Source organism: Tympanuchus pallidicinctus, unplaced genomic scaffold, assembly GCF_026119805.1.
Source record: "Tympanuchus pallidicinctus isolate F22 unplaced genomic scaffold, pur_lepc_1.0 scaffold13, whole genome shotgun sequence".
NCBI classification, from domain to species: Eukaryota; Metazoa; Chordata; class Aves; order Galliformes; family Phasianidae; genus Tympanuchus; species Tympanuchus pallidicinctus.
Window position 1 is genome coordinate 17543366 of NW_026294648.1, and position 15715 is coordinate 17559080.

Sequence of the window (15715 nt, forward strand, 5' to 3'; positions counted from 1 at the left end):
TGGCTATGCTGTCCAGTCCTGCCTTGGAGATTGGCAGAGGTGTCTGCCCTAATTGGAGAGCAGGCAGGCAGATTGGTTGTGTGCACAAGCCGGAGAGCTAGGAAAGCATCTGGGTAACATCCTTGGAGGAACAGCTCTGCAGCTTAGCTGGTAGCAGAGAATGAACTGCAGGTGCAGTCTAGGGTCTGAATATTGCTACTTTGTTTTCCAATTTGCTTTAATAACGTAAAGGGGCTAAAGCAAAATATCTATCCGTGTAAAACAGGCACTCTTCCTACACAGCCTTGAAGCCCTCTTGTCATGCTACTTGCATCTTCCACCCTGGCCTCTTTACTTTGCATTTGCTGATGTGAGGAGTAGGTCAGGTCCCCCAGCTTGCTTGCTCTGGGAATCCCTCCCATCACTACCTGAGAAAACAAAGCATCTGGGGCAAGCAACAGTGGTTGGAGTGAACGTGGAGTAGGAAAAGCAGGAGAGCAGGCTTGAAACTGATGTAATACCATGACAAAGAGGAATTGCTGGGAAGTCACAGGATCAGAAATGTAGCAGCTCCCCTCTGCCTGTGGCTGAGGTGGGTGTTTTGGCCACTGCTGTGTTCCCAGTGCTGGGACCGAGCCTCCATCAGACTGCGTGGAGACAGACAAGCTGGTATGCAGATGGCAACGGTGTCAGAGCTCCTGCGGGAGAGGAGTTTGCAGCTGCCAGGTAGAAAGAATCCTTCCACTTGAAAACAAACAACCGTAAGGCTGTGGGCAAATAAGATTGTTTATTTGGTTGTGCTCTCATTCAGGGAGTGGTGGCTTTACTTACGGAGCTGCGGTGAGCATTTCCAGTAGCTGCAGTTGCTCAGAGCAGGCTCATGTTCAGGCTGAGCCTCTGAGGGGATCCAGCTGTCCCCAAAGAAGGGGTTTTCCCCTTGGAGCTCACGCACAGGGGTGAGCAGCAACTCGCATCCAATGTCCTTGTGTCCCTTTGACTTTGCTCTGGAGGTTTTTTAGCTATGCTGAGACAGAAGCAACTGGGGGTGGTTGGAAACTGTGTCCTGATTTAAACCTCTGTGTCCTGGTCCTAAAACCTCTGGGTTTTAGCCCAATTGGATGTGCTGAGTCCATCAGCTGAGCTTCCTTGATGAGCCAAACCCTCAGATCAGCTGATGTAGCCTTGATGGGGAGGATCTCTTCTGCATTACAGTTGTTTAGAGTGGAGCAGTGCGATGAGACAGAGTGGTGTGCTGGTCAGGTGGGTGGCCTCGCTCAGCTGACACTTGCAGACATAAACAAAATCAGAAGGGGGGGAATCCATGTGTTTCAGGACCAGTGTTTGTGAACCTTTTCTGCCCGCTGTGTGATTTATTGCACCTCTTCTTGTCTTTTCAGTATTGGCAGGAGCAGGCAGCTACGTGCTGTTGCCCTGGGACGGCTGTGACCTCCTGGGAGACCTCTGGGAAATTCTTCCCAGCCTTTGGCTCCTTCACTTCTTACCAAGCCCTGCTGTGTGCAGTTTTAGGGGGCTGTGATCTCTTCTGGAGCTGTCTGGGCTACGTTATCAGGGGCAGCAGGAGCACTGCGGGTCTGTAGAGGGAAGGGCCAAGGAGGTTGCTTCTCCCTTGGGGTTTTGTTACACCCTTCTCCCCATGCTGTAGTGCACTGCCCATCTGTCTCGTGTTACCCAAGAAAGCCAGGTGCTCTCCCAGGCCCCTTCGCAGCAGTGTTCTCCCTGGGTGATGTGCACTTGACCTGATGCCTCTTGCTCCCATCTCTACCTCTCCCTCCCCGCTGCGCAAGCCTCAGGCTGCTCCTGTATCCCTGCACAGTGCGGGGTGACCTCATTGCAGCCTTCAGTACCTAAAGGGAGCCTACAAAGGAGGGGAATCAACTCTTGGAAAGGGGAGATAACAGCAGGACAAGGGAAAATGGTTGGAAGTTGAGGGAGGGCAGATGGAGGTTGGATGTCAGGGGGAAGTTCTGTACTACGTGAACGGTGAGGTGCTGGAACAGCTGCCCAGAGAGGCTGTGATGCCTCGTCCATCCCTGGAGGTGTTCAAGGCCAGGTTGGATGGGGCCCTGGGCAGCCTGGGCTGCTGTGAAATGTGGAGGTTGGTGGCCCTGCATGCGGCAGGGGGTTGGGGCTTCGTGATCTTTGAGGTCCCTTCCAACCCGGGCCGTTCTGTGTTTCTGTGAAGGATGGGGAAGAGGAGCCCCAGTCTTCGCCCTCTCCGACGCTGCCAGCAGCGGGGCCGAGCCGGGGGGCTGCGACCTGCACCGCACGGAGCTGTGCGGGGCTGTGCGGGGCGGGGCTGCCGGCGGTGCCGCTGCGCGGGGCGGTCCCGCAGCCTTCCTGCGCCCGACCACCTGATCCGCTCCGCCCGCCGCAGCCGCAGCCTTTGTGTGTGCGGTGCGGCGGTGCGGGATGGCGGCGGGAGGAGGGCGGCCGCCGGGCCCGGATTCCTCGCTGGAGCCCTACGTGCAGACCCGCATCTTCAAAATCATCGTCATCGGAGACTCCAACGTGGGCAAGACGTGTCTGACCTTCCGCTTCTGCGGGGGCACCTTCCCCGATAAGACCGAGGCCACCATCGGCGTGGACTTCAGGGAGAAGACGGTGGAGATCGAGGGGGAGCGCATCAAGGTGGGCCGCGGCGGCCCCGGCGGGCGGATCGCATCGGGCTCCGGAGGTGGGCGGCCCCGCACCGCCCGCGGGCTGCCCGAACGCCGGCTGCCTCCCGGGGGCCGTTCGGATTCGAGCCCGAGGGAGGGGAACCGGGGAAGGTTTCTCATTGCGGAGACGTCTGCCGACCGTGTCACTGCTGCTTTTTGATGTTGGCTGAGTCTGCGGGGGGTTTGAAGCGATGGCGTGGAGCGGAACGCCGCCGGCATCCGGTACGGCTGGGTGCTGAGCCGCCGGCTGGGCCGGAGCTGCTGGAGCTGTGCTCAGACGGCCGTGTGTCATGGAGCAGGTGGCTGCAGGGGCTCGCAGGAAGGTCGGGGCTCACACTGCCTGGTTGCAGGGGGCTTGACAGCTGTGATTTAACACTCAGAACTGGTGTTAGCAAGCGATAGGAGGATGCAATTCCAACAGAACTAGAACAGGACTGATTTGCTGTATGCAGACCAGTGTCCCAACTGTAAGAAGTGTATTAGCTCAGACCAGAGAGCTTTGACTGATGGATCAGAGCAGATTCACAGATGGGCTGCAGTTGGTACAAAACTGCCTGGGAAGCAGAGTTTGCAGCAGGTCTTGGCCTCCCCAGTGATCAGAACAAACAGCAGTCTGTGCAGCTGACAGGGAGGGGGCAAATACTGACAAATGGGGGATCAGAAGTTGAAGGACTGATCACATGAATGCAGAGCTAATGTCTGTTGATAAGAACTTCAGTTATGCTGTTAAACTGTCAGTGAATCTCTTTCTCTCCCCCTCTCTAGGAGGAGAGTTGTTCATTTCCCCCCCTGCCTTCCCCGGTTCCACTCAACACCACGTATCTGTGTTGTGGTGAGCCTACTGCAGGCTGGCACAAAGCCTGCCTCGCTGCCACCAGCTTGTAATGGTTGTCAGGCTTTCTACTTCTTGGATGTGATTTGTGCTGCAGCATGCAGGACTGGGAGGCAGTGCAGCAAATTGCACCTTCTGGGACCATCCCAGTGGGGAGCAGAGAGGGGGAGATGCACCCTCCTGCTCCTGCTGTGCCCAGAGTCAAGCAGTGTGGGATAAACAGGCATGGAAATGAAGGAGCAGTACCTCTTTGTTCCAGCACTTTTCCATGCTGAATGATTGCGGGCCAGGCGCTGTCACAGCCCAGAGTAGTTCATATAGAAAGCATTGACTTAGCAATTGGCAGTTCCATGCTTCAAGGCATTACTTACAAGAGCAGGCAGGACTTATAGAATCAGGCTTGCAACCAGATGTGAGTTGGAAGGAGCCTTTGAAGGCTATCTGGTCTGACCCCCCTGCTTAAGCAAGGCCACGCACAGCAGGTTGCCCAGGACCGCATCCAGGCAGCTGTTGAACATCTCCAAGGAGGAGGATTCTGCAGCTCCTGTGGGCAGCCTGTGCCACTGCTCTGTCACCCACACAGCAAATAAGCACTTCCTGATGTTCAGAAAGAACTCCAGCTGTTTTGGTTTGTGTCCACGTCTCTTCTGTCATCACTGGGGACCACTGAAAGGAGCCTGGCTTCTTTGCACCCTCTGTGCAGGTATTTACACCATTTATGACATAAGCTCTCTTCTCCATGCTGAAGAGTCCCGGCTCTCAGCCTGTCATGCAAGGGCTGCTCCAGTCCCTTCATCATTTCAAGGCCGTTTTAATCTCCATTTCTCACTTGTACTGGGCAGCCTAGACCTGGAGTGCTGGGTCCAGGCGTAATCTCACCAATGCCCACGAGAGGGGAAGGATCTCCTCCCTTGACCTACTGGCAATACTTTGCTTAATGCAGCTCAGGATATCACTAGCCAGCTTTGTCGTATGGACACGATGCTGGCTCATGTTCAACTCAGTGCCCACCAAGACCCCGAGCTCCTCTTATTCCCAGCTGTGTGTCTGCTCAGTGTCCTGGGGTTGTCCAACTTCAGCAGGCTTCTGTCAGCCTGTTTCTCCAGCCTGCCCAAGTCCCTCTGGATGGCAGCACAGCCCCCCACCTCACCACCTCCTGGCTGAGGATGCACTGCTCCATCATCCAGATTGTCAGTGAAGATGCTGAACAGGAGCAGGCACAGTAATGACCCCTGTAACTGACCCCTAAATGGACTTTGCACCACCGATCACCACCCTCTGGTTTTGACCATCCAGCCAGTTTCTAATGCAATTTATTGCTCATCCGGCTTCATCAGTTTTTCTATGAGGATCTCAAGGCAGACAGGTATCAAAAGTAACATTCAAGTGTCCCTAGCCTTCTTTTTGTCACCTAAATACCTGGAAAAGCCATTCCTGGTGCCTTTAACATCTTTTGCCACATTCAGTGCCAGTTGTGTTTTTGTTTTCTAAACCACCTCTCTGTGGGTTCACATGGTGTCTGTATTCCTCTCAGGTCACTTGTCTCACTTTCCACCTTCCCTGTACTTCTCCTTGTACCTCCTGGCATTTTTGCCTGACTTCCTATCATTCAGATGGACAGCTCTTGAGCTCAGAGGTGGACGTACATCACTATTAGCTAGCTTTCTTTGGTCCCTTTTTTTAAGGAATAGGGAATTAAGGTCCCTATAGGGCCTTAATTCACAAGACTCTTTCAAGCAGATCTTTAAAAAGGCCCAAATCTGCTCTCACTGTTGTCTTGCATTTTGCTCTGCTCCTTCTGCTCAGGTCAGGATCCTGAACTCCACCACCTCATGGTTAATCACAGAATCACATTGATTGCAGAATCATGGAATCATAGGGGTTGGAAGGGACCTCCAGAGATCGTTGTGTCCAACCCCCCTTCAAAGCAGGTTCCCAAATAGATGTCCAGGTGGGTCTTGAATATCTCCAGAGAAGGAGACTCCACAACCTCCCTGGGCAATCAAAATAATTGATGAGATGCCTTTGACCTTGACAGCTGCCCTGCTGAAGCTTGCTCAGCAGAGCTCCTTCCCCTCTTTTATCACTTGGGTCATGAAGTTGCCACCAATGCTCTCCAGGAATCTCACACTTTGTGCTCTGCTGTGTTGCCCCTCCAGCATACACAGGAATGGTTGGAGGCCTCCAGAAGGACCTGTGAACGTAAGACTCTGCCCATCTGCAGAGGGCCTCATCCAGTTCTTGTTCCTGGTCAGGCTGGAACTGCCCACTGCCCTGTCTCCAGGGCTCTCTGCTCTTTAATCCCAACCCTTATTTCTCAGCTGCTTCCTCCCCCAGGCAGAGCTCCTCGCAGGAATGCTGCTCTTTGCCCTGCCTCCTTCATGCATACACACTGCACCATTTTCAGGGTTCTCTTATACAGCATAGCATCAGGTGGGCCGACGTGTTTAATCTATTGTGACATTTCTGAAAGGAGCAGTGCTTTGTGCACTTGGTGGCAGGGATGCTGGCTGAGTGCATCAGCCCAGCAACGCGTTCCTGGGGAAGGTAAGTCATCGGGCTGGGACTTTTCTCCCTCAGAGCACAGGGATGAAAGCGTGCTGCCCACCGGTTGTCGGAGCAGCTGCAGCACACCTTCCTGCTGCAGCAATGCCTGCTCGCTGGGCACCCGGCGCTCCGGCAGCCTCAAGAGCCCCGTGTTGTGCTTCTAGGTGCAGGTGTGGGACACGGCCGGGCAGGAGCGGTTCCGGAAGAGCATGGTGGAGCATTACTACCGCAACGTGCACGCCGTGGTCTTCGTGTACGACGTCACCAAGATGACATCATTCACCAACCTCAAGATGTGGATCGAGGAGTGCAACGGGCACGCCGTGTCCCCACTCGTCCCCAAAGTGCTGGTAGGGAACAAGTGTGACTTGAAGGACCTGATCCAAGTGCCGTCCAGCATGGCCCTCAAATTCGCTGATGCTCACAACATGCTGTTGTTCGAAACCTCAGCCAAGGACCCTAAGGAGAGCCAGAACGTGGAGTCCATCTTCATGTGCCTGGCCTGTCGGCTGAAGGCGCAGAAATCGCTGCTCTATCGCGATGTGGAGAAGCGGCCGGGCCGGGCGCAGAAGCTGGAGCAGTCGCGCGACGCCCACGGTAAAAGCGCGTGTCCGTGCTGAGCGCCTTCAATAAAGTCTCTGCGGAGCCCTGCGCTCGGACTCGTTGCTTTGCTCGGCGCGCATGCGCGGCCGGAGCGGGGCGCATGCGCAGTGCGCGCCGCCGCCGCCATCATGAAGTAGGTTTGGTGGGGGGCGGGCGGGGGGTTCGCGCCCGGCCGGTGCTAACGGTGCCCATCGCCCTCAGCCCGCTGACCAAAGTGAAGCTGATCAACGAGCTGAACGCGCGGGAGGCGGAGCTGGGCGTGAGTGAAGCGGTGTCGTGGCACGCCGAGTACAAGGACAGCGCCTGGGTCTTCATCGGTACGTGTAGGCCGCGTGGGGGGGGCGGTGTGGAGGGCGTGAGGAGAGCGGCGGGAGGCTGTGCTGAGCCCTGTGCTGGGCTCCGTGATGAGCCCTGTTCTGGGGCTCCGTGCTGAGCCCGGCGCCTCACATCGCTGCCCCCTCCCCTCCCTGCAGGCGGGCTGCCCTACCAACTAACAGAGGGGGACGTCATCTGTGTGTTCTCGCAGTAAGTGCCCACCCCCTCCTCTTGCTGTGCCCCTATAGCCCTGCTCTGTGGCTGCTGATGGTGTGTTTCAGGTACGGGGAGGTGGTGAACATTAATCTGGTGCGGGATAAGAAGACCGGGAAGTCTAAAGGGTTTTGCTTTCTGTGCTATGAGGACCAGAGGAGCACCGTTCTTGCTGTTGATAACTTCAATGGGATCAAGGTGAGTGCTGGGGCTGCAGCAGCTCCTGGAGCACTGCATCACGTCAGGGAGGAGCTCCATCAGCCACTGGCCCACAGCACATGCTTTGCTGCCTCCTGTCCTAGATCAAAGGAAGGACGATCCGTGTGGACCACGTGGCCAACTATCGGCCTCCCAAGGATTCGGATGATTTGGATGATGTCACAAAAGCCCTCCATGCAAAGGGCTGCGGAGTGAAAACGCCACCTCATACGTCGTCAGATTCCTCGTTGGAGGATGAGGACACGCCAGTCCAAAAGCAAAAAGGTGAAATGCATTTCTGCCAGTCTTTACCCTGGCTGGGAGGATCTGTGTGGGTCTCAGGGACTCTTAGCTCAGCATACAGCAGGGATAGCTATCCTCTTGAAAAGAGATGCAACCCTAATGTCCAGGCTGTACTCTGTGGTCTGTGTCACACTGCCAGTATTTACCCTTATCTGTGATCATTGACCCCCGCCCTCTGAAGATCCTAGTAAGAAGGGATGTTGCAAAGGGGGAGAGGTGGATGGACAGTGGAGGACAGGGAAAAGAAAGGTTCAAAATAAATCCCCCAAAAAAACAAAACTGGTGCTCTGTAACAGAACTTGTGGAGATGATGCTTGCAGGACTGTCCATCTCTAAAGACGAACCTTTTGTTTCAGATAAAGAGAAGAGTAAACATGATCGGCAAAAGCAGAGCTCTCAGGCTGCAAAGAGAGCAGCGTCTGCTGAAGAGGCACATCCGAGAATCAAGATTAAAAAGGAGAAGGAAGATCCTGGCTATGACCGATATGCTGGTGGGAGTCAGCAGTCCTGCAGTGAGTCTGAGAGGAAACATGCGAGCAGGACACAGCGAGATGAGGAAGAGCAGAGGCACCAGAGGTCTCTGGGGAGGAGAGGGGAAAAGAGCTCTCAGGAACACAGAGGGCAGAACGGTTCACGGGAAGAGAGAGGAGAGGTTAGCAGGAAGGGTGAGGGGCATGGCAGCCGGCGAGAAGAGTGTCCTGAAGGAAGCAGATCCAGGCACCGGTGGGAGAGCAGCACCAGAGAGCCCCATTCCAAGCACAGGGAGCGTGGTTCCACCAGGGATTCCAGCCATCGCTGAGCCCTGGTGCGAGCACCCTCTGGGCCACAGCTGTGCCCACCAAGAGACAGCTGCGCTCTGTGAGCTGCACCAGGAGCTGTCTGCAGCTTCCTGGTGTGTCCTTGAGGGTACCACAGCTGGTGGTGCGTCATCTCACACACAGCTTTGACTCGTTTGCTCCTCAGACAGGGCTTTCTTTGTGCTGTGGACTGGGATGTGAGCTCTGTCGCTGCCTCGCTCAGCCCTTCTGTGCAGTGGCATCTCACAGACAGTTGTGGAGGGGCTCACGGCGCAGTAGGGGTGCTGAGCAGCAGGATGCTATGGACCCCAAACTGCTCACGTTCAGTGGGAGCACCCCTGTCTGCAGCGGGGCCGGTGGGAGCCTGCAGGCGGGCATAAGTGCTTTGTGCCCCCAGCCTGTCCCACTGACCTTGTTTATGAGATCTCCAAGGCTGTGCTGCTGAGCCATCGCTGTTCATGTTTTTTGTTATAAACTCCTTTTAATAAAATTGATCCACTAACCAGAAGAGACAACACTGGGAGCACCACTTCTGTGTCTGGGTAGCAGGGAAAGGTGAACTTTTTCTGTTTGGACTGAACATCGACGGCAATGGAGAAACAGAGAGAACGCAGCGATGACTTTGAGCCTCATCTGGTTGCTACCGGAGCCCTTGCTTCGCTGAGTAGCTTTCTCCGCCGTCTACCCAGTGGGTTTCGGGGTGATTTCAGTCCGTCTCGTAGCTGCAGCCCTCGCCCGTCTCCTCGCCTTCCGTTCTCGGCGGGCGGCGCTGATGGAACCAGAGCTCCGGGAGCGAGCTGCTGGCGCCTCGCCGCCAGGGGGCGCCATCCGCCTGCCGTGCGTCGCGGTGCGCTTCCGGTTCCGGGCGCTTCTGGTTCCGGGGCGGGGCGAGGCGAGGCAGTGTCCGGCCCGGCGCGGCGGCGCGCTCCGCCATGCCATGTCCGCGCTGAACTGGAAACCCTTCGTGTACGGCGGGCTCGCCTCCATCGTGGCCGAGTTCGGTGAGGTGTGGCGGGCGGGCGGCGGGCATCGGCGCGGGGCCGGCGGGGCGCTGACGGCCGCTTTCCCCGCAGGCACGTTCCCCGTGGACCTGACCAAGACGCGCCTGCAGGTGCAGGGCCAGAGCGCCGATGCGCGGTTCCGCGAGGTGCGTTACCGCGGCATGTTCCACGCCCTGTTCCGCATCTGCCGCGAGGAGGGCGGCCGCGCCCTCTATTCGGGGTAAGGACGCAGCCGGGGGGGCTGAGGGGCTGCGCGGGGCCGGCGGCGGTGTGAGGGCGGTGTGTCGGCGTCGCTGCGGGATGGTCGCGGCACGAGGCGCCTCTCGGCGGCCGGCGCTGCGCCCCGGGGTGCCGCCCTGCTGGGAGCTTCAGCTGCCGCCGTTTCCTCCCTCGCTCAGGATCGCCCCTGCGCTGCTGAGACAGGCGTCCTACGGCACCATCAAGATCGGCATCTACCAGAGCCTCAAGCGGCTGTTCGTGGAGCGCCTGGAAGGTCTGTGGTAGGAACGTGGTGCAGCTCCTCTGCCAGACATCTGCGGCGCGGTGCTGCATGCTCTGTTCTGTGTGGGTTTGCTCGTTCCTTTCCCTGCCCTTCCCGGCTCTGGTTCTTCAAGAGATGGAGTTCTCGCTTCGTGCCGTGTGGCTGTGTTACATGCAGGGATGGGCTGCAGCACCAGTTGGAATCTCACTGCACTTGATGCTGCCCACAGTTACAGAAATGGTCCCTAAGCTGAACATGCTTTCCCCAGCTTTCGTCTTTGTTTTGCAACATCAGATCCTAGGAAACCTCCAGTGTACTGACAGAGGCCATCTCTTCTCATTAGCTTCAGGAAAGATGTCATATGTGTCTTAATACTTGAAGAGAGTGTATAAACAGGAGTGGGAACGGCTGTTTATGAGGGTGGATAGTGATAGGACAGGTGGGAATGGTTTTAAACTGAGACGGGGGAGGTTTAGGTTGGGTATTAGGTGAGTTTTTCACCCAGAGGGTGGTGAGGCACTGGAACAGGTTGCCCAAGGAGGCTGTGGATGCCCCATCGCTGCAGGCATTCAAGGCCAGGCTGGATGTGGCTCTGGGCAGCCTGGGCTGCTGGTTGGCAACCTGCACACAGCAGGGGGTTGGAACTGGATGAGCACTGTGCTCCTTTTCAACCCAGGCCATTCTAGGATTCTATGATATCCCAGCTGTGCTCCCTGCACTGCTCTGTGTTACTTGGGTTGTAACCTTCACTAGGAAGCCTTTCCTGTTGTCCTCTTGAAGTCCTTCTGCTGGAACACAGCAGCTCTGGTTAGGAAGTTGTCCAATTCATGAGCTTTTGCAGTGATTAAAGAGATAAGAAACAGTGTGTGCTCTTGACTCTGGTGACAGGAACCTCTGTTGTTGCTCTTACTTGTACGATAGCAGAGCAGCCAAAGTTGAAGATTTCTTTACTGGAGGAGCTGCACGTGCAGTTCTGTATCCTGTCCCATCATGAGTGAATACTTTATGATGTTCAGCCTGGGAAAGTGAGGTGTGAGGTTCACACCAGCGAGAGGACCAGGTGTGCAATGCACTAGGCCTGTTTTCCAGGGGCTGCTCTCTTCTTGAGTGACGCCTCTCCCTGCGGATGGTTCTGTGCTTGTGCTCTGGGCTGCCCACCTCACTTGTTGCAGCATTTCCAGTTGTGAGTACTGTTGTTTGAATGTTTGTCTCCCTACAGGCCTGGGGCAGCACGTGGCCTGGTCTCCTCTGGGAAGTGCTGTGGTCAGTACCAGCAAAGGGCCTTTTTCCAATATAACCATCAATCTAATACTGGACCTGGAAATCTTGGATTTTTTTCCTTCTCTGGAACTAATTGCCTCTAACTTTCTCTGCCTGGATCATCTACTCTCTATTTTTCAGGGAGGCTGCATATTCTGAGTGTGGCCAGCTGGGGCTCCAAATTAAAACTAATTGATGTCAGATTGCCTTGAGAAGTGTTTAGTTGCCCCTCCATCTTGCCATTATCCATTATGAGAAACGCATCTCTGGGTGCTGAGATCTCAGATGATTGTTTAGCACTTTCCTGTGTAGCAGCCCTTTATTTGTCTGATCAGCTAGAATTGGCAGTCAGACCTGCTTCTCTCTGACAGCGTGTTGCTGTTTCAGCCTCTGCTTTTTGTCTCTGGCAGCTGCAGATAGGTCTGCTGTCAGCTGGTGGTGAATGGCCAGTTTCTGCTTCTGCAGCTTCACCATGTGATTTGTGAATTTAGCTTTTGTGTTCTTTCCAGAGCTGCTTGCTCAGGGCAGCGCCTTCTCTTCAGACCTTTAGGACCTGACTTTCTTTTCTCGATTGCAGATGAAACGTTGCTAATCAATGTAATCTGTGGAGTGGTTTCAGGGGTGATCTCCTCTGCCCTTGCCAATCCGACAGATGTGCTGAAGGTAAGAGGTGTGTGTGTCCAGGGAGCCCAGTGCAGTTTGCCACATGCTCCTGCTGCATCTCTCCCAGCTGCAGTGAGGTGCTCTCTAAGCCACTGCTGACATTAGTTCTGCTCATTTGGGCTTGTTATGAATGGGAGTTGCTCTCTTGTTCCTCTGTGCCAGGAAATCCATTGAGCTCATCACCTGCTGATGCTGTGCCCCTGACTTGCACATTTCTTTCAGATTCGAATGCAAGCTCAAGGCAGTTTGTTCCAGGGTGGCATGATAGGCAGCTTCATCGACATCTACCAGCAAGAGGGCACCCGAGGCCTCTGGAGGGTGAGCACCACTGCTGGAAACCCCTCACCTCCACTGGCATCAGAATTAAAAGCTTCCTCAACTTGTTTGCTGCTCCTTCTCTGAGCCCAAGTGCAGCTCTTGAGGAGAACTGTGAGCCAGGGGAGGCAGTGAAGTCCTTCTCCTCGTTAGCAGGCAAACGGAAGCATGTCTATATGGAGATTGGGTCTGTGCTTTGGCAGTGTCAGCACTGGGCCAGTCAGACCTGGTTCCAGGGCTGAAGCTGTTCCTGGGCAGAGCAGTATGTAGGTCTGGGCAGGTAGATTGGGACTTTTGTGGTACGGGATCTTTTCTGGTGTTGAAATTTCAGTGTGCTGGTGAGGAAAAGTGAATTATAGCCTTATTCCTTTGTGGGCTAGAGAGAAGCAGCATCCGATCAATCTGGCTGTAGTAAAACTGCTAGGGAGGAGGATGGAGGAGTCCTCCCTGGCTTTGGAGTTACAGTGGGAGACAGGGAACAAGTTCTACCTCAAACTTCAGCTGCAAGATGGGATGATGAGGGTACCAGGTGTCCTATCAAGAGAAAGACAAGAGAGGAGGTTATGCCAGCTGTGGGTCTCAAGGCAGCAGTTCGTGCTTGTGACTGATGTTTGTGTTCTGCAGGGCGTTGTTCCAACAGCCCAGAGAGCTGCCATTGTGGTTGGGGTGGAACTGCCAGTCTACGACATCACCAAGAAGCACTTGATTCTGTCAGGCCTGATGGGTGATACAATCTTTACCCACTTTGTGTGAGTATTTGCTGCGGTTGCTGCACTCTCCAGGCTTGGCAGTGTGTGAGGCAGAGAAGCAAGGTGGGATTTGGAGACCTGTTTATAGAGCAAGAGCTCTGGAGCTGCCAAGAACAAGCTCAGTGCTTCTGAGGGATCTGCTGTGTTGACTGGAGCAGCTATGGGTGCCCAGAAGGTATCCCTAGAGAGACCTCCCTGGAGAAGGAACGTGGCAGAAATCCTTGTGGTGAAGTGAAATAAAAGCTTGAATTCAGTTCCCTGGTTACCAGAAATGCCATTGCTCCGTTTTGCTGCCACGGTGTGAACCTGGCAGGATTCTAGGTGTGATGAATGGTAGCAGTAGGTTGAAAGAGCTGCTCCAGTCCGAGGTTCTCCTCTACAGAAGATGTCAGATTGCAGCCACTATCAGAGTTTTATGAAACAAACAGTTGCAAAACTGACTGGAAGAATACACTGAGCAATCTGACCTAGTTTTGAAGTCAGCCCTGCTCTGAACAGGGAGTGGATTAGAAACTTCCCAAAGTCTTTCTTCACCTACATTTTCCTATTATTCTTTTAGCAGACACTTTAGCTGGAGGTATTCAGTGCTTCTGTTGGGTTTGCCTGCTGTGGGCTGAAGGTGACAAGCACTAGACCATGTGTGCAGGGAGGAGACTAGCAGCTGCATGCTCCCTATGGCTGCCTTTGGTCTTCCTCCTTCCCTGCCACGAAGAAATGTTTGCTCTGGGGAGAAGGATGTGCATTTCCAAGAGCCTGCCTTCAGGTCTGTGTCACCCTGTCAGCATTTGCTGGACTGCAGACAGCCCTGTGGAGACCTGGCAGTGGGCTCTGGCAGGATCTTCATCAGATGGAGCTGAGCATTTTGCTTCCTTAGCTCTCTGAGTCTCAGTCTGCTATTGGTTCTGGGTGGGAGCAGACAGGACAGCTAATGTTTATTGCTAAATGCAAATGTGGAATTGAAAAGTACTCTTGTGCTTGTGTCCAGGCCTGTCTGAGCTCAGAGCTATTTCTCTCTAATGTTCTGGTACATCTAGGTCCAGTTTTACATGTGGGCTGGCAGGAGCAATTGCCTCCAACCCTGTGGATGTGGTGCGGACACGGATGATGAACCAGCGAGCGATAGTGGGCAGTGTGGAGCTCTACAAGGGCACTCTGGATGGTCTTGTGAAGGTAAGGAGGTGACACAGGTGGGCAAAAAACTGTTTTTAGGAGGCTGGCTGCTGTTAAAACGTGGGCTGGGTGAGCAGACAGTGAGGTGTGTTGAAAACTGGCTGAATGGCCGAGCCCAGAGCGTGGTGGTGTCCTCACAGCAGAGCTCCTCCTTGGCTCTACAGAGTCTGTGACTGATCCTAAGTTGAGTCTGATAACTGATCTGTCTCTTCTTTCCCCCCAGACATGGAAGAGTGAAGGGTTCTTTGCACTCTATAAAGGTTTCTGGCCCAACTGGCTTCGGCTTGGTCCCTGGAACATCATTGTATCCTTCAGTATGCTGCTGGGAGGTGATGAGTGTGGGCAAGCAGGGGAAGACTGAGCTGTAAATGGAAGTTCAGAGCAGATCCCCTGTTAGGCTTGGACAGACATTGACTGCAGGTGCTCTGAGTGCCAAAAAGCACCACTGGCTGTGGCTGCTCCTTCTGACAGCTCTGTGGTGGTTTATGCAGGGACTTGCAGTGCAGCAGCACAGGCATTTTCCTGTAAAGTGCTTTCGAGTGCGTGGCTTTAAGCTTTCCATTGAGCCTGAGCTGCTGCAGTCGCAGCAGCTTCAAGATTGGCTCCTGCTTTAGGAGGGAAGCCTGGGGAATATTCTTCTCCTGAGACAGGTGCTGACCTGCTCTGCAGCTCAGTCACAGCTGTGTTGCTGTACTGGTTTCTTCATTCCCTCTGACGTGGTGTATAGAATTTGTTTTAAGGAAGTTCCTGCTTAGAAAAACCCCATTGGAGTTATTTCCCTTTCCTAGTGGTCCAGGCAAGCCTTGGCCACCTTGATTTTTGGGTCAGTTTCTTCCCTCTCCTGGTAGCCTCCTTCCACAGCTCTCTTCCATCTGTACAAACAAATCACTTTATGCTGCCTGGAAGAGGGGATTCCCCTGTTGGTTTTCAGCTATACTATGCTGATCTGCCTGCCTTGCCTTGTGGGGTTTGGCCTGGTTATGAGGGAGGTGCAGTGCAGCTGCTGGATGTATTTGGCCTAATTCCTTGACTTTCCCTTCAGTTTTTTATCACATATGAGCAACTGAAGCGACTTCCATTCTGAGAGCTAGCTTCATTCCACGAGTGTCATCTTCAAGGCTCACAGCAGTGTTCTGCTGCAGCCTTCATTTCACCATCCCCACGTTTTGATGTTTTGTTACGTGTGGGTCTGGATTCTCCTCCTCCCCCACATTCATGGTCCCTGAAGGTTGGTTCTGACTGAAGTGTAACTGGGAGGCTGATGGCAGGTACTGCATGCTTTGTTCCACACAGAGGTGAGTGTTCACTGTGCACGAGTGTCTGGGCCTGAAGCAATATCTTCTGTGAAGATCTGTGCATTCCAGTGGCCTTTTGATGCAGCTGTGGTTTGTTTGACTCACGTACTTTGTTCTGCCATACCTGTGGGGTGAGGCTGGAAGCTGGACAGGGGTGCTGTCATGTTTTCCTGCAACCTGTAACCTCATTAAATTATTTATTGACTGGATGGCATGAGTTCGTGTTTGTGCAGACTTAGCATAGGCATATTTTTTCAGAGCAGATGCTGTGTCTGTCCTTGGAAACAAAAACATATATCCTTTTTTTCCCCCCTAA

The 15715-nt window shown here is 54.3% G+C and overlaps 3 protein-coding genes across 5 annotated transcripts; all 3 read left to right on the forward strand.

Annotated features, from left to right (window-relative positions):
* Nucleotides 1–7: 7 nt before the first annotated feature.
* Nucleotides 8–6688, forward strand: RAB33A (RAB33A, member RAS oncogene family). The gene is made up of 2 exons (XM_052673087.1): nucleotides 8–2628; nucleotides 6201–6688. The coding sequence occupies exons 1-2, from the start codon at nucleotides 2410–2412 to the stop codon at nucleotides 6654–6656; spliced, it is 675 nt and encodes a 224-aa protein (XP_052529047.1). The 5' UTR covers nucleotides 8–2409; the 3' UTR covers nucleotides 6657–6688.
* RBMX2 (RNA binding motif protein X-linked 2) lies at nucleotides 6656–8980 on the forward strand. The gene is made up of 6 exons (XM_052673083.1): nucleotides 6656–6772; nucleotides 6841–6956; nucleotides 7113–7164; nucleotides 7236–7365; nucleotides 7470–7650; nucleotides 8025–8980. Exons 1-6 carry the CDS (start codon nucleotides 6768–6770, stop codon nucleotides 8465–8467), a joined length of 927 nt encoding a protein of 308 aa, XP_052529043.1. The 5' UTR covers nucleotides 6656–6767; the 3' UTR covers nucleotides 8468–8980.
* On the forward strand, nucleotides 8960–15608 carry SLC25A14 (solute carrier family 25 member 14). Of its 3 annotated transcripts, XR_008204142.1 has the most exons (11): nucleotides 8960–9466; nucleotides 9539–9686; nucleotides 9865–9959; nucleotides 11167–11210; nucleotides 11785–11870; nucleotides 12093–12188; nucleotides 12810–12934; nucleotides 13969–14104; nucleotides 14328–14408; nucleotides 15147–15287; nucleotides 15398–15608. XR_008204142.1 is itself a non-coding variant. In XM_052673069.1 (10 exons), exons 1-10 carry the CDS (start codon nucleotides 9057–9059, stop codon nucleotides 15186–15188), a joined length of 1263 nt encoding a protein of 420 aa, XP_052529029.1. In that variant the 5' UTR covers nucleotides 8960–9056; the 3' UTR covers nucleotides 15189–15608. The 3 variants fall into 3 exon arrangements, 2 of the variants coding, with proteins under 2 accessions (XP_052529029.1, XP_052529031.1); XM_052673069.1 differs by having other exon boundaries at nucleotides 15147–15608; XM_052673071.1 differs by lacking the exon at nucleotides 11167–11210 and having other exon boundaries at nucleotides 9325–9466; nucleotides 15147–15608.
* Nucleotides 15609–15715: the final 107 nt, after the last annotated feature.

Coding starts and splice junctions, on each gene's coding strand:
- RAB33A (XM_052673087.1), top strand. CDS start 2,410: ATGGCGGCGGGAGGAGGGCGGCCGCCGGGCCCGGATTCCTCGCTGGAG. Junction 2,629..6,200: donor TCGAGGGGGAGCGCATCAAG/GTGGGCCGCGGC, acceptor TTGTGCTTCTAG/GTGCAGGTGTGGGACACGGC.
- RBMX2 (XM_052673083.1), top strand. Junction 6,957..7,112: donor CAGCGCCTGGGTCTTCATCG/GTACGTGTAGGC, acceptor CCCTCCCTGCAG/GCGGGCTGCCCTACCAACTA. Junction 7,366..7,469: donor ATAACTTCAATGGGATCAAG/GTGAGTGCTGGG, acceptor CTCCTGTCCTAG/ATCAAAGGAAGGACGATCCG.
- SLC25A14 (XM_052673069.1), top strand. CDS start 9,057: ATGGAGAAACAGAGAGAACGCAGCGATGACTTTGAGCCTCATCTGGTT. Junction 11,871..12,092: donor ATCCGACAGATGTGCTGAAG/GTAAGAGGTGTG, acceptor CATTTCTTTCAG/ATTCGAATGCAAGCTCAAGG. Junction 14,409..15,146: donor TTGGTCCCTGGAACATCATT/GTATCCTTCAGT, acceptor CTTTCCCTTCAG/TTTTTTATCACATATGAGCA.